This window comes from Phycodurus eques, chromosome 5 (assembly GCF_024500275.1).
Source record: "Phycodurus eques isolate BA_2022a chromosome 5, UOR_Pequ_1.1, whole genome shotgun sequence".
NCBI classification, from domain to species: domain Eukaryota; kingdom Metazoa; phylum Chordata; class Actinopteri; order Syngnathiformes; family Syngnathidae; genus Phycodurus; species Phycodurus eques.
In genome coordinates, this window is record NC_084529.1 from 5,656,399 (window position 1) to 5,680,949 (window position 24,551).

The 24,551-nt window shown below is 44.8% G+C and overlaps 2 protein-coding genes across 8 annotated transcripts in view; one reads left to right on the forward strand and one right to left on the reverse strand.

The window, feature by feature from the left end:
• lamb1a (laminin, beta 1a) overlaps positions 1-18,997 on the forward strand; it is a 53,555-nt gene extending 34,558 nt beyond the window's left edge. Inside the window, exons 23-33 of the mRNA XM_061677186.1 lie at positions 1,761-1,857; positions 5,471-5,840; positions 5,944-6,128; positions 6,738-6,979; positions 10,989-11,192; positions 11,262-11,406; positions 11,576-11,783; positions 13,538-13,679; positions 14,687-14,863; positions 14,992-15,151; positions 18,420-18,997. Of these exons, the coding sequence (XP_061533170.1) occupies positions 1,761-1,857; positions 5,471-5,840; positions 5,944-6,128; positions 6,738-6,979; positions 10,989-11,192; positions 11,262-11,406; positions 11,576-11,783; positions 13,538-13,679; positions 14,687-14,863; positions 14,992-15,151; positions 18,420-18,559 (2,070 nt within the window). The 3' untranslated portion in view covers positions 18,560-18,997. The remainder of the gene's footprint in view (positions 1-1,760; positions 1,858-5,470; positions 5,841-5,943; positions 6,129-6,737; positions 6,980-10,988; positions 11,193-11,261; positions 11,407-11,575; positions 11,784-13,537; positions 13,680-14,686; positions 14,864-14,991; positions 15,152-18,419) is intronic.
• Positions 18,998-24,116: 5,119 nt separating this feature from the next.
• Positions 24,117-24,551, reverse strand: part of ska1 (spindle and kinetochore associated complex subunit 1) — a 29,959-nt gene continuing 29,524 nt past the window's right edge. For all 7 annotated transcript variants that reach the window (XM_061677305.1, XM_061677309.1, XM_061677312.1 and 4 more), the window contains one exon: positions 24,117-24,325. In XM_061677305.1, coding sequence (XP_061533289.1) covers positions 24,177-24,325 — 149 coding nt within the window. In that variant the 3' untranslated portion in view covers positions 24,117-24,176. The remainder of the gene's footprint in view (positions 24,326-24,551) is intronic.

Genomic DNA, 24,551 nt, shown 5'->3' on the forward strand with positions numbered 1-24,551 from the left:
GTGAACAAGTGCGTGAGAAAATAGTCCAACAGTTTAAGGACAATGTTCCTCAACGTACAATTGCAAGGAATTTAGGGATTTCATCATCTACAGTCCATATCATCATCAAAAGGTTCAGAGAATCTGGAGAAATCACTGCATGTAAGCGGCAAGGCCGAAAACCAAAATTGAATGGCCGTGACCTTCGATCCCTCAGGCGGCACTGTATCAAAAAACGACATAAATGTGTAAAGGATATCACCACATGGGCTCAGGAACACTTCAGAAAACCAATGTCAGTAAATACAGTTCGGCGCTGCATACGTAAGTGCAACTTGAAACTCTACTATGCAAAGCAAAAGCCATTTATCAACAACACCCAGAAATGGCGCTGGCGTCTCTGGGCCTGAGCTCATCTAAGATGGACTGATGCAAAGTGGAAAAGTGTTCTGTGGTCCGACGAGTCCACATTTCAAATTGTTTTTGGAAATTGTGGACGTTGTGTCCTCCGGGCCAAAGAGGAAAAGAACCATCCGGACTGTTATGGACGATGTTATGGCGTTCAAAAGCCAGCATCTGTGATGGTATGGGGCTGTGTTAGTGTCAATGGCATTGGTAACTTACACATCTGTGAAGGCACCATTAATGCTGAAAGGTACATACAGGTTTTGGAGAAACTTATGCTGCCATCCAAGCAACGTCTTTTTCATGGACGCCCCTGCTTATTTCAGCAAGACAATGCCAAACCACATTCTGCACGTGTTACAACAGCATGGCATGGTAGTAAAAGAGTGTGGATACTAGACTGGCCTGCCTGCAGTCCAAACCTGTCTCCCATTGAAAATGCGTGGCGCGTTATGAGAGATCCCTGACTGTTGAACAGCTGAAGCTGTACATCAAGCAAGAATGGGAAAAAATTCCACCTACAAAGCTTCAACAATTAGTGTCCTCCATTTCCCAAACATTTATTGAATGTTGTTAAAAGAAAATGTGATGTAACACAGTGGTAAACATGACCCTGTCCCAGCTTTTCTGGATCGTGTTGCAGTCACAAAATTCTAAGTTAATGATCATTTGCTAAAAACAATAAAGTTTATCAGTTTGAACATTAAATATCTTGTCTTTGTAGTGTCTTCAATTAAATATAAGTTGCACATGATTTGCAAATCATTGTATTCTGTTAGTTGGCACGGTGTCCGACTGGTTAGAGCGTCAGCCTAACAGTTCTGTGGAGCAGGGTTCAAACCCCGGCCCCGCCTGTGTGGAGTTTGCATGTTCTCCCCGTGCCTGCGTGGGTTTTCTCCGGTTTCCTCGCACATCCCAAAAACATGCATGGTAGGTTAATTGACAACTCTAAATTGCCCGTAGTTGTAAATGTGAGTGCGAATGGTTGTTTGTTTGTATGTGCCCTGCGATTGGCTGGCAACCAGTTCAGGGTGTACCCCGCCTCCTGCCCGATGATAGCTGGGATAGGATACCAATTGTGACGAGAAGCGGCTCAGAAAATGGATGGATGGATGTATTCCATTCCATGTAGGTATTGTGTGATGGATGTATTCTGTTATTTATGTTTAACACAACATCCCAACTTCCCTGGAATTTGGGTTGTATAATGTAATGTAAGTATAGCCAGATATTGTACAGTATTTCATAGCTTCACTTCTCAGCATAGCTTTTGTTTGCACTGTATTTTTAACACCTATTTTTGCAACTATATGTGTTTAAAGGAAAGCACATGCACTGAAAAATTTTTCTTGATAGTGTATATGTTATTCCTACAGATCAGTGGTCAATGTTCATGTGCGCCAGGCTTTGGAGGCAGGACATGCAGAGAGTGTAGAGCACTCTTTTGGGGAGACCCAGAGGTCGAATGTCACGGTAGGGGATTTGTCTTTGTTGGTTGGTGAATATGTGGACTATATAAGAGCTGTCTTATTTTCAAGATCATTTTAGACAAGGACAGACACAGTTGTTGAACAAATTCTGGATATTGTCATGTCATTAAAATGTTTGTCACACAGACAATTATGGACTTTGTCAAGAAATTCACTTATTCGGGTTGAGGGTGAGCTACATCCTATCCCAGCTGATTTTTGGCGAGAGGCAGGGTACACCCTGGATTAGTCGACACCCAATTGCATACAGACAATTAACCATTCACACTCACAGTCAGACCTGTAGAGAATTTAGTCTTGAACTACTCAGACCTGTTGGGAGTGTGGATGCCAGAGTATACAGGGAAAAACAAGTAGAGGGAGATCATGCAAACTCCACACAGGAAGGCCGGAGCCGAGATTCGAACACAGAAACCCAGAACTGGGAGGCAGACGTTCATATCACTCACCACCATGCTGCCACAAATAAAATACATTTACATTTTTATGTCTACCCATATTATTGGATGATTATTTTTTTTTATTTGTGATGGAAAAATAGGCGGCACGGTGGACAACTGGTTAGAGCGTCAGCCTCACAGTTCTGAGGAGCGTGGTTCAGTCCCCGGCCCCGCCTGTGTGGAGTTTGCATGTTCTCCCCGTGCCTACGTAGGTTTTTTTCCGAGCACTCCGGTTTCCTCCCACATACCAAAAACATGCATGCTAGGTTAATTGACAACTCTAAATTGCCCGTAGGTGTGACTGTGAGTGTGAATGGTTGTTTGTTTGTATGTGCCCTGCGATTGGCTGGCAACTAGTTCAGGCTGTACCCCGCCTCCTGCCCGATGATAGCTGGGATAGGCTCCAGCGCGCCCGTGACCCGAGTGAGGAGAAGCGGCTCAGAAAATGGATGGAAAAATACACATGCATGCTTTCAAACTGGTAGTTGTGTAATGTCAAAGATACTAAAAAAAATGAACTTACATAAGTGCACAACTTGTGCCAACTGCATCCCCCGAAATTGTGTGGGAGCAAGTCTCATGTGAAGTACTGTACAAATGTTCTCTGAGGCTTGTTTGTGTAAGTGTAAAGCAAAATTATAACCCCAGTCGCTATTACAAAAGTTTCATACCTCTTACAAAGAGTAGTGTTTTGACTCATGCCATCTTGAAATGTTTTTGTTTTTGGATTTCATTGTATAAAACTGCCCCTCCTGGAGCCGTCACCTTATCGTGGTGGAGGGGTTTGATCCTCGGAGCTGCGTTGTCTGGGGCATCATGCCCTTGGAAGGGTCACCCATCACAAACAGGTCCTAGGTGACCAGACAAAAGGATGACTAAAAGGCCCCCTATGACAAGTAAAATTATTAAATCCCTTGCCCAGATGGAGGTCACCGGGGCCCCTGTCTGGAGCCAGGTCCAGAGGTGGGGCTCGATGGCGATCGCCTGGTGGCCAGTCCTGCACCCATGGGGCCTGGCTGGGCATAGTCCGAAAAGCTAACGTGTATTCCCCTTCCCATGGGCTCACCACTGTGGGAGGGGCCAAGGGGGTCAGGTGCTGTGTGAGCTGGGTGGGGGCCGAAGGCGGGGACCTTGGCGGTCCAATCCCCGGCTGCAGAAGCTGGCTCTAGGGACGTGGAACGTCACTTGTCTGGCAGGGAAAGACCCTGAGCTGGTGTGTGAGGCATGCCCGAGGCATGATGAGGTGGATGCTGGACCGGGTCCTGGCACATCTGTGCTGGTCTCCGGGCTGGTCGCCCCACTTCTCTGCCCTGCCGGTCCTCCAGTTTTAATGCATCATACATCCGTCAGTGGGGGGAGGGTAGTGCTGGGCTGGGGAGGACACTTGGACAGATGTTAGGGGACTCCAGCCTGCTCGCTGGGCCGCCATGCCTTTCCCCTGCGGATTTCTAATGCACTACATACATTCGCACATCCTTTGAGGAGTTGGTTGGCCTGGGTGGGAGTGACGGTTGTGGGTCATCATTGCCCTGTGACCGTCTCGCCTGACCCCCACCGGTTTTCCCATTGTTAATACATGACACCCCACGACACACTATCACGATACAGACATAATGGTTGCCAGTTGGGGTCCTGGTAACCATAGTAATAGGGTGGGTATTCACATTTCTCTTGGCTTGAAGTCGCTTCCTCTCCCGGCGCCCTCGCCCATCATTGCTTGCGACAGGCACTTGACATGGGCTCACTTTTGGCGGGCTGTGACTTTTTTTGGGTAGCTCCTGTGTTGGACCCTGTTGGTGGTTGGGGCCACCATGCTCTCTGGGGGTGGCAGGGGAGATGGTAACGGTCGGGCGCTCTGGGAGGGGAGTGGGGTGTGGGTGTGTGGTTGTCCGGTACCCTTGCCCCTCCCTTTGGGACTGGTGGGGGTGCTTCTGTTGGGCTGGGGGGGACCACCCTTGGTCCTGGGGAGTGGGTGTCATCCCCCTGGCTGGGTCCCCGACCAGATGGGCTCGCTGGTTTGGCCCCCCACTGCAGGTGGAGTCAAATATATAAACTAACTATTGTTCTGCTGTGGTTCGCACCCCTATTTACCTTGTGCATTCTGTCCCTCTGTCTGTCCCCTAAAATCCCCATCTGTCCGGCTGCATTTTCAATACAAAATAATTAAAAAAATTAAAAACTAAGCAGAGGGAGTATTTCAAACTCCCCTGTTACACAGCAAAACTGTTCCAGCACAAAAGGCATATGGATCCACCATTTTGCATGGCCATGCAGAGGACCGGGACAGGTTGTAAAAAAAAAAAAAAATCTTGGGGTCTTGGAGAGATTGACAGGCGGATCGGTGCAACATCTGCAGTGATGCGCACTCTATCGGTCTGTCGTGGTTTAGAAGGAGTTGAGCCAAAAATGCAAAGTTCTCAATTTACCGGTCAATCTACGTTCCTGCCCTCACCTATGGTCACGAACTGTGTGTGGTGACCAAAAGAACAAGATCGCGGATACAAGTGGCCAGAATGAGTATCCTCAGCAGGGTGTCTGGGCTCTCCGTTAGAGATAGGGTGAGAAGCTCGGTCCTCCGGGAGGGCCTTAGAATCGAGCTGCTGCTCCTCCGCATTGAGAGGAGCCAGATGAGGTGGCTCGGGCATCAGTCTGCCTCCCTGGTGAGGTGTTCCGGGCACGTTCCGCCGGGAGGAGGAGGCCCAGGGGGGCGATCCAGGACAGGCTGGAGAGACTACGTCTCTCGGCTGGCCTAGGAACGCCACGGGATCCCTCCAGAAGACCTGGACATAATGACTCAGGAGAGGCAAGTCTGGGCTTCCCTGCTTTTAAGATGCTGCTCCCGCGACCCGACCTCGGATAAGAGGAAGCAAATGACTGGATGGGTGGATGGATGGATGGATGGATGAAACTGTCTTTCCTGTGTCACTATAATAAACCCTCAATGCATTAATGTGGTCAAATATCCATGTCGTTGAAAAATGATTTAGTCTAATATATAAACTGTGATTGACTGGCTACCAGTCCAGGGTGTACGCCGCCTCTCACTCAGTCACCTGGGACATGCTCCAGCTTTCTTGCGACCTCTAGTGAGGACAAGCTGTATAGAAAATGGATGGATGGACATCTGTCTAAATTTATATGTGCTTCTTCCATCAGAATGTGACTGTGAACCTTATGGTATCACTCGGCTGCAGTGCAACAAAGACAACGGTCACTGCGTTTGTATAGAAGGAGTGTCTGGTCCACGTTGTGATACCTGTGCCCGTGGGTTCTCTGGCACCTTCCCCAACTGCCACCGCTGCCACCAATGCTTCGCTGAGTGGGATGCTGTCATTGGGAAATTAACAAATCAGACACATCGCCTTGCAAACAAAGTAAATGCTATCAAAACTAGTGGAGTCAGTGGGCCATACAGAAAGTCTATTGACAGTCTGGAAAGGAGTGCATCAGACATCCATGCCATCCTAAACCAAAATCCAGCCTCACAACCTCTAAGTGAGATCCAACAGCTTTTACAAGAGGCCAGGTAAGATTGGATTTAATACGTGTAGTGACAAGTGCTGTCTCTTAAATGGTGAGTTTAGATTGAATCTGTCAAATCTAACCATTGACCTCTGTGTGTCTTTCAGTGACTTGATGGAGTCTCTGAGCCAGTCACTGAACCACACGGGAAATATTCTACTCAGCGTGCAAGAGGAGGAGAGCAGCATGGAGGGCAAACTAAAATTACTGATGGCAGATGCTCAGAAACTCGAGCAGACCGTTCAGGACATTATGGATCAGGTTGAGTTCATCAGGAACTCCGACGTCAGAGGTTAAGAGAGCTACGATCTACTGTATCTTGCTTGAGAGAGATGTTTAGCTGTTCGTTACGAGAAGGTTCTCATGGCGTTATATAGTTGTGTGTATTATTGTTATAACCTCAGCCAACAAGAGTTTTTAATTCATCGATGAAGATTTATCCCTTTCTATGAAACTCTTATGTACAATTTCTTTCCTCAAGCTCATCTTATTATGGATAGTTATTCTTGTTAATGGCGCCAATCCACATATTGATACAATAAAAAAAAATATCTTTCAATACGGGCTAAAATTTAATGAAACACAGCTCTATCAAAGATAATCCAATTTAAATAAAACATTTATTGCAGGCTAGATGCTGTGATGTCAGACCAAGTTCCAGCTTGAGATGATCCATTTTGTGCATTGAGCAGCAAGTTAGATTCCAATAAAATAGGCGGTGTGTTTTCATACCACTTCTTTTTTCGGGTCATCTAAACATTAAAGAAGAAAACTGAACAGTTACCCTGATCATTACAATATGTTATGTTAATTAATTGAACTTGAGTTGTGTCACTTTGTAAATAATTTGGTTTATCAAATATAGATAAAACTAATCATTTTTTTATTACTGTGTTACCAGGGGCAGCTAACAGTGTTACTAAGTACTTCTTGCAGTCTCACGGAGCTGAAGAACGAGCAAATGCATCCACCATTGATGCAAACAGCCCTGTGGAGAACTCGGCTAACCAACGGAAACTCACAGAGGATAAGATGAACCTAACCAGAGATGAGTTCCTCAGAAGACACACTGAGCATGCACAGAAACTAGATGACCTGGCAGGTCAAATCCAGACTCTGGACCTGACAGAGCTCAGCCACAAGGTACAAATGTGTGCTCCGGTTGTCTTGGACAAATATTTGTGAGAATAAAAGAAGCAACAGTATCGCAGACATTTCATCATACGTGTACGGCTTGTGGGACTCCAAAATCAACAAACAAGTCAAATTCAGTACAGTTTCATTTGAGCCAAAGAAAAAACACGGCATCCGAGATTCCAGTGAGACCCTACAAGAGGGGCGACACTTGGTTTTATGGACAGGAGGTGGGCTAAACCCTCAGGATGTGATGGATCGTAGCAGGCGAGCACAAATTTCACAAACAACAAACTGAGAAATTGTTTTTTAATATTTTAGACAGATTTAACAAAGCTACATCTATCCATCCAGTCTCATATTCTTCCGCTAATCCTGGGTCAGGTTGCAGGGGCAGCAGGGAAGCTCAGACTTCCTCTCCCCTCCCACTTCGCCCAGCTCTTCCTGGGGGATCTGAGGCATTCCCAGATCAGCCAAGAGAGATGGTCTATCCAGCATGTCCTGGGTACACCTCACCACACAGGTATCCAAGAGACATGTTAACCAGATGCCCAACCCACCTCATTTGGATCCTCTCAATGCAGAGGATCAGCCTCTCTACTCTGAGTGCGTCCCGGATGACCAAGCTTCTCACACTATCTCTAAGGGAGCGCCACGAAACCCGTCGGAGGAAACTCATTTCATCCGCTTGTATCCGTGATCTTGTTCTTTCGGTCACAACCAACCGACCACATTTCCAACAACTTCTTCCCTCTTGCAATCAACGTCTTAAACAACTAACCTACAATTCCATTACAACATGCTGGCAATTGTTTGTCTTGAGTTTGTTGTCACATTTCTGTCGGGCCAGGTATACATTACTCGTGCACTCACTGTAGTAGTCTCGCCACGCTGCACTATTTGCATATGTGTTGTTGACCAATACTGGCCACTCATGCCAGAGTAGCATCTGCTCCATTTGTACACTGACTGAGGACTATCTGCAACATTTGCACCATCAACATTGTCCCAGATTATTGCACTACTCGCTTGAAGTCTCGGCGCCCTTTGTACAATGGTCATTGCACCGGACTATTGCAATATTAGTCATTCAAACTGCTCTAAGTGCTAGAGGACTCTGGATCTTTTTGCACAATTGTCAAAAAAGAGAAATCTCCCCCCCCCATTCATTCGGTTTTAAGCAAACGTGCCCATGCTGAGACCCAGGAGCGGAATGAATGCTCTTTTCCTCCACTCTCTTTGGAGGCAAGAGAAAAGGAAAACCACAACAATATATTAAGGTCGAGAAAATTAGGGTTGCAGGACACGTTCAACGTTATTGTTAGTAGGTGCCGTGGGCCACAAAAAAAAATGGCCGGCGGGGCGCACATGGCCCACTGACCGTACTTTGGATACCCCCGGTCTAAAGGGCAGCCTTGGCAGAATCCAAACCCTACTAGAAACAAATGTGGCTTGCTGCCGGCCCAACATCTGTTGAACTGGGACTGAACTGCCTTATTAAGGGATACAGTACCCTATACTCCCGGAGCACCCCCTACAAGGGTCACAGCCTTCTCCAAGTTTAGTGTGTAAATTGGGTGAATGGCCTTGACACAAAAAACACACTGCTCCTCCTGAATCTGAGATTCTTCACCTCGACAGACTCTCCTCTCCGGGACCCTCAAAGATAGATCTTACCTGGGAGGCTTGGGAGTGTGATCGTAAGTAGTTGGAACACAGCCTCTGGGACCACGTGATGTGGCAGAAGCATGTCAAGCAAGACAGCCCCATAACGTCCAGGGCCTTGAGGAACTCAGGGTGGATCTCATCCACACCCAGGGCCCTGCCACAGAGGAGCTTTTTAACCACCTTGGTGACCTCAACCCCAGAAATAGGAGAACCCACTTCACAGTCCCCAGACTGTGCTTCATCATAGGGAGGCCTGTTGGTGGAATTGAGGAGGTCTTCAAAATATTCTCCCTACCAACTCACAATGTCCCAAGGTCAGCAGAGCCGCATCACCACTACACACAGTGTTGATGGCGTACTGCTTCCCCTTCCTAACACACCAGATGGTGGACCAAAATTTTGTCACAGCAGTCGGGTGAAGTCGTTTTTGCCTCAGAAACCACTAATGCTGTATTCTGCTTGGCCTGCTGGTACCCATAGCCCAAAAAGGCCTGAAGTCCTTCTTCAGCTTGAAAGCTTCCCTCATCGTCGGTGTCCGCCAACGGGTTCCGGGATCACTGTCCCGACAGGCACCCAGCACTTTACGGCTACAGCTCTGATTGGCCACCGCGACAATGGAGGCATGAAACATGGCCCATTCAGACTCAAATGTCCCCTGCCCCATCTGGAAAGTTGTTGAAATTTTGCCGGCGGTGTGAGTTGAAATTCCTTCTGACAGGGGACTCAGCAAGATGTTTCCAACAGACTAGGGCTGCACAAATATTTTGATCAATATTGTAATCATGATTATTAATCACAAACATTGTTAGGGAGAATATCTGTACTTTTTATTGCGCTACAGTTTTCAGTGCAAAATACAAAGAAAGGCTCCATTGTTGTGCTTGAGTCATGGGTGCAAAGAACTCAACTGTCGTGATTTCCCTCCCTATTTAATCCCATGTGTGATATGAACAAAGTTGTATATCCCGATAACGATATATATCACAATATTGTAATTTTCCTGTACGCCCCTGTGCTTGGTGTAAGCATATTAATAAACGGAGGAAAAGAAACTACAGGATTGCCTCGTAGCAGCAAAGCAAAACTAAAATCACAATATAAATGACAGAGGTTTCTATTGTATGCTGCTTGTTATTTAGGCAGCTTAATGAAGCCTGGTAATTGGCTGACTACTGGTTGAGAAAGTGCTTCATATGCAGCAGAGCCCTTATTTGAAATGTAAAACTTGCCAACGATCAGGTTAATTGTGGCAGCCAAAATCATGGTCAAAATGTCATTAATTGTGCAGCCCTATAACAGACATCCACAATGCATTTAGGTCTGCCTGATCAGACACTATCTTCCCTTACTCAGAGCCAACAAACCAACAGGCGTTAGCAGCCACTCATCTCTCTTCACCCGAGTATCCAAGACAAGCATCTGCAAGTCTGATGACACGACCACAAACTCGATCGTTGAACTGCAGCCTCGGGTGTCCTGGTGCCAAGTGCACCTTTAGCTTGAATATGGTGTTTGTTATGGAGAATCCGTGACCTGCAGTGAAGTCCAATAACAAAGCACCACTTGGGTTCATACATAGGGGTTGGGGTGTTTCTGCCTATCATGCCTTTCCAGATCTCACTGTATTCCTCCAAGTGAGCATTGAAGTCCACTAGAAGAGGATGTTTGGTGCATAGGCACAAACAACAGTCAGGACCTGTCCCCCGGCCCAAAGACAGAGGGAGGATACCCTCTTGTCCACCGGGGGGAACCCCGGTAGACAATCGCCAAGCCATGGGGCAATAATTATGCCCCCGCCTGCTCAGCACCATTCATCGTGGTAAACTCCAGAGTGGAAGAGAGTCCAACCTGCTCAAGAGGACGCTATATGTCGAGGTGAGCCCGACTATATCTCGTCGGAACTTCTCAACCTAGCCCACCAGCTCAGGCTCCTTCCCTGCCAGACAGGTGATGCTCCATGTACCGAGAGCGAGCTTCTGTAACCGGGGATAGGAACACCAATCTTCGGCTGCTGTTCAGCTCACGAAGCATTTGACCCCTTTGGGCCCTACCATAGGTGGTGAGCCCAAGTGAAGAGGAATCCATGTTGTCCCTCCGTGCTGTGCCCTGCCGGGATCGTGCTCGCCATCGAGCCACACCTCCAGGCCTGGCACCGGCATCGGGACGAGGGAAAATGACATCCAACAATGTTTTTCTTCACAAGGCGTTCTGAGCCCTGCTCCCTCGCATATGACCTGTTTGACGCTACCAAGGGTATAAATCCCCGATACCATCATAAAGTGAAGGCTCAAGAAGGGGTTAGTTTACTGTATGTTCATGGTAACGATTGTAATCTGATGTGTCTCTACAGACATGCGGGAATCCAGCAGGTCAGGACTCATGTTCGTCTTCCTGTGGGGGATTAGGATGCGTAAATGCGGAGGGTGGCCCCATGTGTGGAGGGGACGAATGTGATGGTGTGTTGTCAAAGGTTCATTCCAGCTGGCAGAAAGCTCTTGACTCTGAACGGGAAATATTAAATGCCATGGAGGAAGTGGATAAACTCGCCAAGATGGTAAAACCTTCATCTTTGGGGTTTCGGATTATCTTTTAAGACTCAGTCTAACCTGAACTGTCTGTTTAGGTGTCAGAGGCAAAACAAAAGGCCGATCAAGCAAAAATGAGCGCTCATGATGTTTTTATGAAGACTAACAGGACAAAGCAGAATTTTGATCAGAGCAACGAGGAGCTAAGGACCCTTATCCGGGAGATTCGAGACTTCCTCACAGGTAACTCATCCTTTTTTGGTTTGTCTTCTGTCATATTTTAAAAGCCACAGATTGTAAAATATTCACCATACCTCTGAATGTTGTAATATAAGTGCTGTGGAAAACCGATCTGTCCTTATCTAATCAAACAAAATATTTCAATCTGTAAATGTGTGTGTTTCTTTTTTAGAGGATGGGGCAGACTTGGAGAGTATCAAAAAAGTTGCTAATGAGGTGCTGGCCATGCAGATGCCAACCACACGAGAACAGCTTCAGAACCTCACTGATGAAATTCGCCAGAAGGTGGGGGAACTGGGCAACGTGGAGACGATCCTGCAGCAGAGCACAGATGACATTGAAAGAGCTGAAAGTCTACTTGAGCGGGCCCGCCAAGTTAGGTGTGTTACCTGTTGTGTTACCGTGTTAATTGATGTACTTTGATGGAGCAGCTCTTCCACCAACTGACACATACTCAATATTTCACACCAGCAATCACAAAACAAACTCCCTCATTAGGTCTGAACGATTTGAAGAAAAAAAAAAAAAAATAATCTAATCGAATCAAGTCTGCCCCATCCTCTAAAAAATGTAAAAAAAAAAAAAAAAAAAATCTAATTTTTTTTTCAATTCAAGTCATGATTTCCTTAAAATCAGGATCAAAAGCACAGATGATAAATAATCTGTTATCAATATTAATTATTCAAACTATGTATTTGTAAGGGCTTAAAAGAAAAACAACATTGAAAAAAATTACTGACTATACTGACAATATGCGCACATCACATTAAATCCGTATACAGGAATCCCTCGCTAAATCGCGGGTCATTTATTGCGGATTGAATGCATTGGAGATTTTATTTTTAAAAAAATTTTTATAGGTCGGTGTAATGCAGTTACTCACCTGCACATCTCTGACAGTCAGCTTTATTGGTTGGTATATGATTTTAATGTGGCAGGAGTGACTCACGTAAGGTCAATCAGGCTATTTTTCTTAACAAAAAAAAGACATCTTCCTGAGTAACCCTAACTCATACATCTGGTAAGTCACCAAATTGCTTGAGGATACAAAGAACATGACCACGACCAGAAAATCACTCTTTAAAATACAAGCCGCAGTTAAAGTTTTATGAAATAAGTTCACAAATACCAACTTTAGCCTGACGAATAGCTAATGCACACACTCCTAATAATACAGATAGGAACAAATGCAAGAGCAACGTTTAGCTTGATTTTCTACAACTACAGTACTGTAGTTAAAAACTTAACCGCAATGAATTATGGGTTCCCATAATGCTATTAACTGACTACATTGCCATCAGTGTGAGTCACGGTCCAAAATGCTTAAGGCAGAAAATCACGTGTTCACACCAAGTTGACTTGGGCTGTTGTTCAAGTCCCTGAAGCAGAGCACAAATACATTTGCTTGTGTAGAGTGTGTGGACGGTGACCTCAAGTGGACAAATAAAATACCTTCACCTCGATAAAGCGTCGCATATTTTCATTGGATTGCATGAAACCTCGGTGGGCGACTGGTTGGCGCATCTGCCTCGCAGTTCTGAGGACCGGGGTTCAAATCACAGCCCAGCCGGTGTGGAGTCTGGTCAACCCATTATGTTCCATGGCTTTGATTTATGTTTCTTGCCGAATGATCGATGTGCCGTTTCTCTTGGGGATTAAATCCCCTCAAACCGTTCAGCCCTACCCTCCGGATGGATGCTCACCGGTCGTCATAACGTTCATCTGTGCATCCAACACTGCAGCTATGCTTTTCTTTTTGCTTGAAAATATAGTGTTTCCATATATGTATGCGTCTCTTGAAAATAGCAGCTCTTCAACCAGGCGAGCTGCCAAGATTTGGATGGAGAAACTCTGCGTACGGGCACTATTGTTTAAATTAGGCTGATTGGACATCACCATCGGGCCAAAACCTGAACGACTCGCTTACAGACACATTTTCAGAAATGGGCACCTCATAAAATAGGCACTTGGTGGTGTACTTCCACACTTGGATGAGTGGGCCAAATATTTGTATACGTGCAATAAAAAGTCAGTTTCTCATATTGAAGTTGAAGATTTTGTGATACTTCTCATTCCCCTGGTGAAATAATGTCAAGACTGTGTAATCCTAAAATTAACTCGCTATATTCAACAGTCAGGAGGCAGTTGATGTGAAGGACTCTGCGGAGATGGTCAAAGAAGCTCTGGAAGAAGCTCAGAGAGCTCAGGCAGCTGCCGACAGTGCGATCCAGCAGGCCACAGACGATATCAAGAACACCAACAAGCTGCTGCTCTCAGTCAGTCCTCTGTGTTTAAATATTTAAAGCGCAATTAAAGCCAAGCATGTTTTGTCTGTGCGACCCCGCTAGTCTAAACAAAGTATTCTGATTATGATGGTGTTTGTGGACTAATAATGAAACAGATAAATTCATAAATATTCATCTATTCCAGGAGGCATCCATGTTGGGTTGACTCCAGTCAAAAAGTTGAAGTCGAGCCAGACACAACAAGATTGCTCCTATTAAAAACCACGGCAACTACGGAGGCCAACTTCAAAATAAAAGCCCCGCCATTGGACATCAATGGCTTGTTAGCCTTTTGCCTGTAAATCTTCTCATTCATTCAGGTCATTCCATTCTCAGGGATTGGATGAAACGATCACAACTAAACAAACAGAACAGTCCAGTTGCCATCGATTCAACGGCCTGAGATTTGATTTTGAAGTTGGCCTCCTCCGCAGCGACGTTGCCACGCTTGGCCGACCACGACTACTTGTCCCCCACCGCAGTTTATAATACCGACATATACTGTTGCCAGCAAAATCAACACAACACCATCCTGAAATCATGTTCAGTCGGCCATTTAAGATGCAAATATTACACTGTCATTGATTAAATGCTGTTAGCGTCTAGCAGCTAGCTACCCCAGTGCCCGCCCGGTAGGCTGGCGACAGCCGGCGGAGTACTTTTCCGACGGTCGCAGGTCTTACTGATCTATTTTAAAAAAAAAAAAAAAAAAAAAAAACTATGCTTGCTCAAATGTAAGGGAACACGTTAGCTAGTAGCTACTTTAGCTGTGACGTCACTTTCTCTCCTTCGCCCGAGGGAGGGACGATGTTGCGGCACATTCTTGTGAGTAAAAATGGCTGTGATGTTTTAAAATAAGTTTTGGCAGTAATTACTTACATCAAATAAAGATATGTACATTTGCAATTTAACAGGAAGTTTTGACCTCCTGATTTACCTTCGCTTTAATAGTGTGTGCGTTTTTTAAATCACAAATGTGTTAACTGTGTTGTGCGCAGGTAAAGTCAGATACATCAGACGTAGAACTAAAACTGAACAACGCCACGAGACGGCTGCAGCAGCTTGATGAGGACGTGACACTGCTTAGAAACAGAACTCAGAATGCCACACTGATCAGTGAACGCACTATTCACGATGCAACAAGCATAAGACAAATGGTCAAAGAGGCAAAAAGGGTAAGTTGAACAATTAGAAAGTTGACCTGAGCTCGGGTTCCTGTGGAAAAATTGCTGTCCTAGAATAAAAGGATCACAAGGTTACATCTGCAAATCGTCATTAATCCTCTTTTCTTAACATCACGAAGGACATCGACTCTGAACTTAAGGACAAGTACGCCACTGTAGAGCAACTCATTGATCAAAAGGGGGGCGGTGTGGCCGACGCAAAGAAGAGGGCCGAATTGCTGCAGCAAGAAGCCAAGGAGCTGCTGTTGCGAGCCAGTGACAAGCTGCAGGTTCTCAAAGGTGACATCACTCTCCCGTTTACTTTTTAGCGTTCGAACGCTCGTCAGTAACCTTATCGCTAAACTGTTCTTTCAGCATCGCATTAGCATTTATTGCAGTTCCTGTGCAGCAACAGGACTACATTTGTTACCAGACACAATTAGTTATTCCGACTTTCACCCTAAACCGAACATTATTAGTGTGAGGCACAAGCGCTAACGACATTAGAGGACTGAACGACTACAATTATGTCGGTCAGGCTTTCATGGTCATGAAAGCCTTTGAAATTTCGAATGGTGGCACCACTTGAAGAACATTGCAGGAAAATTGACCTCTCCATACAAAGCACGTAGCCACGCCCTGCCAGAGGGCATGACCTTTCGATTGCATCCCAAAAAGTATGCGTATACTAATTTTTATTTTGAAACATTTTCAGGACTATATCAAAGTTCATCGGTCCACGGTTAGACGAAGTGTCTATTAATGGAAAAAGTTCAGCACTATTGCTTCTCTTCCAAGAGAAGAGCACAGCACACAATACTCAATGATGTAAAAAAAAAAAAAAAAAAAAGAACCCTAGAGTGTAGTGTTGCACAAAGTACCAGTACCGGACCCGGACCGAAGTACTTTCACGACAAAAATAGCACGGTACCGGTTTTGTTTAGTACCGGTACTTAAAAAAATAATAATAATTTTAAAAAATGCGCCAGTACACCAAAATGACTTCCAGTCTCCTGAAAAGTTAGAAAAAGCTTCTTAGTGTGGCATCAGGGACGAGGGTTCTGTATATGCGCACACCTGTGTGGGAACCGGGACAATTCAGATTCCGCGGCTCACGAGGCTCTGTGAGCAAAGTCGGTTTTATATGCAGTGGATTTTCCCGTGCTGTTAGGCAAACTCGGCATCGATAGCACGGGTGCGTGCCGCACGGAAGCCCAGCTTGAACCGCTCCAACCCGGACACAGGCGACACCCACGCCGGAAATCGGGGAGTTCAAGAAAACGAAAAATCCACCCGAATGCAAAAGGAAAACCACTTAGTATCCAAGTGGAACCAAAAGGTGACGTTTTCGAGTTGAGTGGCTACGTACGCAATAATAGCACCACTGAGTGGCTGCACATGTACAGTATTGTTTACAATGGGAGAAATCAAATGCAGTGAAATACAAGAATAATGCACACCAAAAGCTTATACAGTATTACGTATGAGTAAGTAAATAGAAATGATGAATGTAGTCATGCAAAAAATATTAGACCCATTGTTAGTTTCATGTTCCGTTTTAAAAAGTAGATTTGTTTGGACAAATATAATAATGACCACGAAAATAGCTCATGAGTTTAATATGAGAGGCTGATATCAAGCTCTAGCAATTTTCATTGGTTTTCTTGCTAATTACCAATATCATATTTAATAATACAATTAAGCTCATGAATTGTTCAGATGAAATGCATTTAGTGGTACCAGGCATTAAAATGAACAGGAAATTCAAGAAGCAAGGGTGGTGTCATATTTTTCTGACTGTATATATCATACACATACTGCATATAGTTATACAATTTTATATACATGCAAACCCACATATTCGTCATATAATATATATACTTTACATGATCATGCAGGCATTGCTCTAAGCTATAAATAATGACTAATGTTAAGAATGGATTAATTCAATTATTACATAATACTAAGTTTATAAAAAAAAATTAATCAATAAAAATATAAAGGTATTTGCAGTTGTTTTGTCAGTTTTCATTCCACTGCTGTTACTAAGGTCCCCCCCGCCCCCCATGGTATCGTTTCTGTACCGGTATGGGGGTACTTTATGCACGTATAGTATCTCGCTCAGAATTTTGGTATTGTGACACCACTACGGGAGTGTCAGCTGAAGACGTAGAGAAATCACTTGCACGTGCTAACATCCCTGTAGACAAATCTACCATACTTAAAACAACAAAGAATGGGCTTCATAGGAGAACACCAAATCGGAAGCCGTTTCTGTCAAAGGAAAACATTGTCCCACATTTGAAGTTTACTAAAAAGCACTTGGATGTTCCACAGCACTAATGACAAAGTATTCTGTGAACTGATAAAACCAAAGATGAATTGTTTGGGAGGAATACACATCATCATGTGTGGAGGAAAAATGGCAGAGCTCACTAAAAGCAAAACCTTATCCCAAATGTGAATCATGTTGAAGGGAGAATCATTGTATGGGCCTGCTTCACTAACTCAGGGCCTGGACAGCTTACAATCATCAATGGAAAAATTTATTCACAAGTTTATTAAGATATTTTGTAGAACTTGTGGCTATCTGTCCAACAGTTGAAGCACAAAAGATGATGGGTGTTGGAACAGGACAATGATCCAAAACGGAAGCAAATCAACAACAGAATGGTTTCAGAAGAACACACCAGACGTACTTTGCCTTTATACTTGAGTGCAACCCACACGCACGCTGTTTTGAAAGTGTGCTTCAGTTCTCCTCCAAGTCGGGGGTGCCGCTACAGCTGGTATTGGCGAGTATGCCAGAGGGCGGAGTTTCCTCTGCCTTTTTTGGGCCGTTTCCAGTAGCCGTTTTTACTTTCCCTTCCGTAACAAGGGAAAAGCAACAACAATGGCGACCGCGGAACAGAATCTGCTAGAACAAATGGACCTAGCTGACCAGATGACACGTTTAATTATGCTGCAAAATCGATCGAGAAGGCGGCGGGCATAGGTGCTATGTGGAACCGGGAGGAACGCTGAATACATCATCACAGTATGTGACTAAAACGGACCCATCACGAGAGATGATCCCCGCGGGATTCTGTGTGTCGCAACAATTTTTGCCGTGCGCACGTCAAGCTACGCAATTCGCCAGTCACGTGATGCAATGTGGGCGTAGTCAGCCGTGCGAGCGCGGGAGTATTAAGAGGCCTTTAGGGTGCCCCGAAGGTGTGAAAATGACCTCTCCAAAATAAGGGGGGTCTCTAAATCTGACATAAGAAAAACTGCCTTTCACAGTCAAATAATTCTCATGGTAGACAACGCACCAACCGTGTGTGTGGCGCTGGCGCATCTTACAATATCTACATGGGTGGACTGCAGTATACGTCGACACACCAATTCTTTAATCAGCAACTGAGGTTCAGTAACAAACTATACATGTATTCACAATGGATGAGAGACTTGGTCAAGTGATATCGAAGACTGAAAAAATGCTATTCACGTTAAATAGCATTGAATATTTACAATAATTGCAAATGCCTAATAATTTGAAGCTCACTAAATCTATCGTTTCACATTTCAGAGCTAGAAAAGTCGTTTGAGGTCAACCATCGTGCCCTAGAGGTCAAGGCAGAACAGCTGGTGGAGCTGGAGGCCTCAGTGAAGGAGCTGCTGCAGCAGATAAGCCACAAAGTCACAGTGTACAGCACCTGTTTATTCTAAAATCAAAGGTCCCTGCTTGCAAAAGGAGGATTCCTTTTGTTTTTGGATTTCAAAATAAAGACCAAAAATGGAAATTCCAATTTCCAATTTGTATCTGTAACTACTGAATGTAATTGTTTTCTCTATGTTAATGTGTCAATATGGCTACTGTACAGGTCATGCAGTAGATCTTTTCTTTGTTTTCATAACAGCAAAGCCAAATAAGAATGTAATTGTAGTGTCATTGAGCGTTTATTTCACTAATGTTTTAATTTGAATGTTAAATCATTGGACTGCAAGAATTGTTAAGTTCTTCACGTATGGCCAAAAGTTAGGAATCAACATTACTGTTATTTTTATGTTCTATTTGAAATATAGTCTAGTATATTTCTTCTTCTTGATTTTGCCATCATATTAAATGATTTTGAAGAAAGCCTGTAATAAATACTTTGAACTTGAGGTTGTTATTGTTAGAACATTTACATGGCTGCACAGAGGGAGCTAACAATTTCCCACGTTGAAAATAATATACAAACAGATACCTCCTTGGGGCGGCACGGTGGGCGACTGGTTAGAGCGTCAGCCTCACAGTTCTGAGGACCCCGGGTTCAACCCCCGGCCCCGCCTGTGTGGAGTTTGCATGTTCTCCCCGTGCCTGCGTGGGTTTTCTCCGGGTACTCCGGTTTCCTCCCACATCCCAAAAACATGCATTAATTGGAGACTCTAAATTGCCCGTAGGTGTGAATGTGATTACGGATGGTTGTTTGTTTCTATGTGCCCTGCGATTGGCTGGCAACCAGTTCAGGGTGTACCCCGCCTCCTGCCCGATGACAGCGGAAGTTGATTGTCCTTAGTGTCTTTTGCTGTGCCTTATCTACTCTAACTTAAAAGGTTTTCTACTAGTGATGTTACGCTTTGTAACGAGTGTTCGAGGCGTGTGTCGAGTAATGGAGGGGGCGTGTACGCAAAGCGCGTATCGAGGCTTGCTTCCTTTAGGGGAGGAGCCGGAAGTGATGACGTCTGATGAAGCCTCCCTGCCCGGGCCGTACCACGTGACCGATTCGGGAAGCACTTCAGGGATTTGACAGCAACGGAAACACCTCATGCAAACCCATTCAAAATGTGCGTTTTTTTTTTTTTTTTTTTTTTTTTATAGAGTTGCGGTCAGCTCAGAGTTTGGAGAAAGATTGTGTAGTTTGTATCGGCTACTAGAGTTTGGAGTGTTTACAGCATTGTTTGGATATAGCTTGGGCAGAAGATAGCGAGCGAATGCTACGTCACTCCTCGAAATCCTGGGAAAGAGGCTGCTGTCCTGGTCTAATAGCCCAGCCGTTGGGGTATGGTGGTTGCCTGAGTTCGAGCCACAAACAGCACCGCAAACATTATACAACTTGCCATACCAGTGTTGAGGAACATTTAAAGCACACAGAATATGTTCACAAATAATATATTTTACACATTATGTTGGGAAATTACTTGCTCAGACATTGTTTTTTAATACAGTCATTCACGAGAGCCAAAAAGACGCAAAGATGCAACGCATCACATACTGTATGTATGGTAAAGATACAGCTGCCTGTGATTATGCACATGGCCAGCAGGTGGTGTCGTGTGCAATGAAGCATCACAAAATGAACCAATAGCTGAAGCGTTACAATGCTTCATGAAGCTTCATCTCGCCATCACTATTTTCTAAGTTGCCAGAAATGACCGCGAAGTCAAGACAGCCGTCCGTCATCCTGTCGTGTTCAGGACTCACGTGCTTCTGCTGTGCCCAGTGTTGTTTCGTTCGTGAATGAATCTTTTGAGTGAATGAACTGAACTGAATCTTCTTCTTTTCCTTTCGGCTTGTCCCTATAGGGGTCGCCACAGCGCGTCTTCCTTTTCCATGTAAGCCTATCTCCTGCATCCTCCTCTCGAACACCAACTGCCATCATGTCTTCCCTCACGACGTCCATCAACCTTCTCTTTGGTCTTCCTCTAGCTCTCTTGCCTGGGAGCTCCATCCTCATCATCCTTCTACCAATATACTCACTATTTCTCCTCTGGACGTGTCCAAACCATTGAAGTCTGCGCTCTCTAACTTTGTCTCCAAAACATCGAACCTTGGCTGTCACTCTGACGAGCTCATTTTTAATTTTATCCAACTTGGTCACTCCAAGAGCGAACCTCAACATCTTCATTTCCGCCACCTCCAGCTCTGCTTCCTGTTGTCTCTTCAGTGGCACTGTCTCTAATCCATACATCATGGCTGGCCTCACTACTGTTTTATAAACTTTGCCCTTCATCCTAGCAGAGACTCTTCTGTCACATAACACACCTGACACCTTCCTCCACCCGTTCCAACCTGCTTGGACCCGTTTCTTCACTTCCTGACCACACTCACCATTGCTCTGGACGGTTGACCCCAAGTATTTAAAGTCCTCCACCCTTGCGATCTCTTCTCCCTGTAGCCTCATTCTTCCCCCACCCTCCCTCTCATTCATGCACATATATTCTGTTTTACTTCGGCTAATCTTCATTCCTCTTCTTTCTAGTGCATGCCTCCATCTTTCTAACTGTTCCCCCAGCTGCTCCCTTCTTTCACTGCAGATCGCAATGTCATCTGCAAACATCATGGTCCACGGGGATTCCAGTCTAACCTCATCTGTCAGCCTATCCATCACCACTGCAAAAAGGAAGGGGCTCAGGGCTGATCCCTGATGCAGTCCCACCTCCACCTTAAATTTGTCTGTCACACCTACAGCACACCTCACCGCTGTTCTGCTGCCCTCGTACATGTCCTGTATTATTCTAACATACTTCTCTGCCACTCCAGACTTCCGCATGCAGTACCACAGTTCCTCTCTGGCTACTCTGTCATAGGCTTTCTCTAGATCTACAAAGACACAATGTAGCTCTTTCTGACCTTCTCTGTACTTTTCCATCAACATCCTCAAGGCAAATAATGCATCTGTGGTACACTTTCTAGGCATGAAACCATACTGTTGCTCGCAAATACTCACTTCTGTCCTGAGTCTAGCCTCCACTACTCTTTCCCATAACTTTATTGTGTGGCTCATCAACTTTATTCCTCTATAGTTGCCACAGCTCTGCACATCACCTTTGTTCTTAAAAATGGGCACCAGTACACATTTCCTCCATTCCTCAGGCATCTTCTCACGCACTAGAATTCTATTGAACAAGCTGGTCAAAAACTCCACAGCCACCTCTCCTAGATGCTTCCATACCTCCACAGGAATGTCATCAGGACCAACTGCCTTTCCATTTTTCATTCTCTTTAATGCCTTTCTAACTTCCCCCCTTACTAATCATTGCCACTTCCTGGTCCACCACACTTGCCTCTTCTACTCTCCCTATCATTTTCCTCATTCATCAACTCCTCGAAGTATTCTTTTCATCTAGCAAGCACACTGTTGGCACCAGTCAACATATTTCCATCTCTATCCTTAATCACCCTAACCTGCTGCACATCCTTCCCATCTCTAACCCTCTGTCTGGCCAGCATGTATAGATCCTTTTCTCCTTATTTAGTGTCCAACCTGCCATACATGTCATCATATGCCTCTTGTTTTGCCTTTGCCACCTCTACCTTTGCCCTGTGTCGCATCTCAATGTATTCCTTTCGCCTCTCCTCTGCCCTCTCAGTGTCCCACTTCTTCTTAGCTAACCTTTTTCCTTGTATGATTTCCTGTACTGTGAGGTTCCACCACCAAGTCTCCTTCTCTCCTTTCCTGCCAGAAGATACACCAAGTACTCTCCTGTCTGCTTCTCTGATCACCTTGGCTGCAGTGGTCCAGTCTTCTGGAAGCTCCTCCCGTCCACCGAGAGCCTGTATCACCTCTTCCCGAAAAGCTGCACAACACTTGTCCTTGTCTCAGCTTCCACCGCATGGTTCTCTTCTCTGCCTTTGTCTTCCTAATTTTCCTCCCCACCACCAGAGTCATCTTACACACCACCATCCTATGCTGTCTAGCCACACTTTCCCCTACCACTACCTTACAGTTGGTAACCTCCTTCAGATTACATCGTCGGCACAAGATGTAATCCACCTGTGTGCTTCTACCTCCGCTCTTATAGGTCACCCTATGTTCGTGCCTCTTCTGGAAAAAAGTGTTCACTACAGCCATTTGCATCCTTGTTGCAAAGTCTACCACCATCTGTCCCTCCAAGTTCCTTTCCTGGATGCCGTACTTACCCATCACTTCTTCATCACTCCTATTACCTTCACCAATATGTCCATTACAATCTGCACCAATTACGACTCACTCTCTGTCTGGGATGCTCAGAACTACATCATCTAGCTCCTTCCAGAATCTATCTTTCACCTCTAGGTCACATTCTACCCGTGGGGCATAGCCACTAATCACATTACACATCACACCCTCAATTTCAAATTCCAGCCTCATCACTCGATCTGATACTCTTTTCACCTCCAAGACATTCTTAGCCAACTCTTCTTTTAAAATAACCCCGACTCCATTTCTCTTCCCATCTACACCATGGTAAAATAATTTAAACCCTGCCCCTAAACTTCTAGCCTTACTGCCTTTCCACCTGGTCTCCTGGACACACAATATATCAACCTTTCTCCTAATCATCATGTCAACCAAATCCCGAGATTTTCCTGTCATAGTCCCAACATTCAAAGTCCCCACATTCAGTTCTAGGCTCTGTGTTTTCCTTTTCTCTTTCTGCCAAAGAACCCGCTGAACTGAACTGAATCAGTTTATAAAATCATTCGTTCTTTTAGCTTGGCCGCCGTAAGGATGTTCGGTAGCTGAGCTCGCTGCACGCATGTTCATGAGTCACAACCGAAGCCGGGTGTTCGAGAGCTTGCTGACAGAGAGAAGTAGGTGATAATTTAACTTTTATTTTATTTTTTTAAATCTCCCCGCCTTTCCTAGTTTACGTGACAACAACAATGCGTAGTCCTTCAGTGATGGATCATTATCTGAATGAGGAAGTACTTGAATGATTTTGTGAAAAAGAAATGAACGGTTTGGTGAATTAATCTTTTTAAAGAACTGATTCGAATGATTCAGTAACACTCGAAAGAACTGCCGTGCCCATCACTAACTGTGCCAGTCTTATGCTTGCTACTTCAAAGAGACAACACAACACACCAATCACCCCAAAGGCGCACAAACATAATTAACTGTACAGCATCATGAATGCATTGAGGAAAGGCATAGTTCTTAAGGACCACAATGTATCCCACATTTCTCATGTAATAATTTTTTAAATTTATTAAAGGGTTTTACAAAATGTCATTACAATTGGACCTTTTTGTTGTTGCTTTTGCATGTTCTTTATCTGCTCGTGGCTCTCTATAAAGTCCAACAGCATGAATTAAAAAGCTAAACTGTTGGCATGTGTAAATGGTCGTGTCAATGGTTGCTGTTTGTGTCAGCTCTGCGACTGGTGATCAGGTCAGGCTGTACCCTACCACTCACCTCAGCTGCCAAAGGCATCAGCTGTGGAGGGATTTTAAATGGATGGAACATTCGGACAGGTCATTATTGTACAAAACCCTCCCAAAAACAGGCAGAAAATACAAATTCAGGGAATCTCGGGTAGACAGTATTGTTTATTCATAACAACAACTGAAAAAATCTCAAGCCTAGGTGTTGCTTATTCATAAGAACATGTAACGGGTAATGCCTCCTCCTCGCAACTCTCGCAGGCGCTGGCAGTGCCGCAACATGTTCAGAATTCCCTGCAGTCGCTTGTCCACTTTCATCTGAGTGAATTCGCGAAAATCGTCTTCCACCACAAAATATTCACCTGAAACAAAAACAACTGTGAGGCAATTCTCATTCAGATCTGGCAGAACAGCCAGTATCTCATCAGGAGCATGCATGTAGCTGTAGTGAGTGCATACAGGTACAACCCCAATTTCAATGAAGTTGGGACGTTGTGTTAAAAATAAATAAAAAGAGAATACAATGATTTGCAAATCATGTTCAACCTATATTTAATTGACTACACTACAAAGACAAGATATTTAATG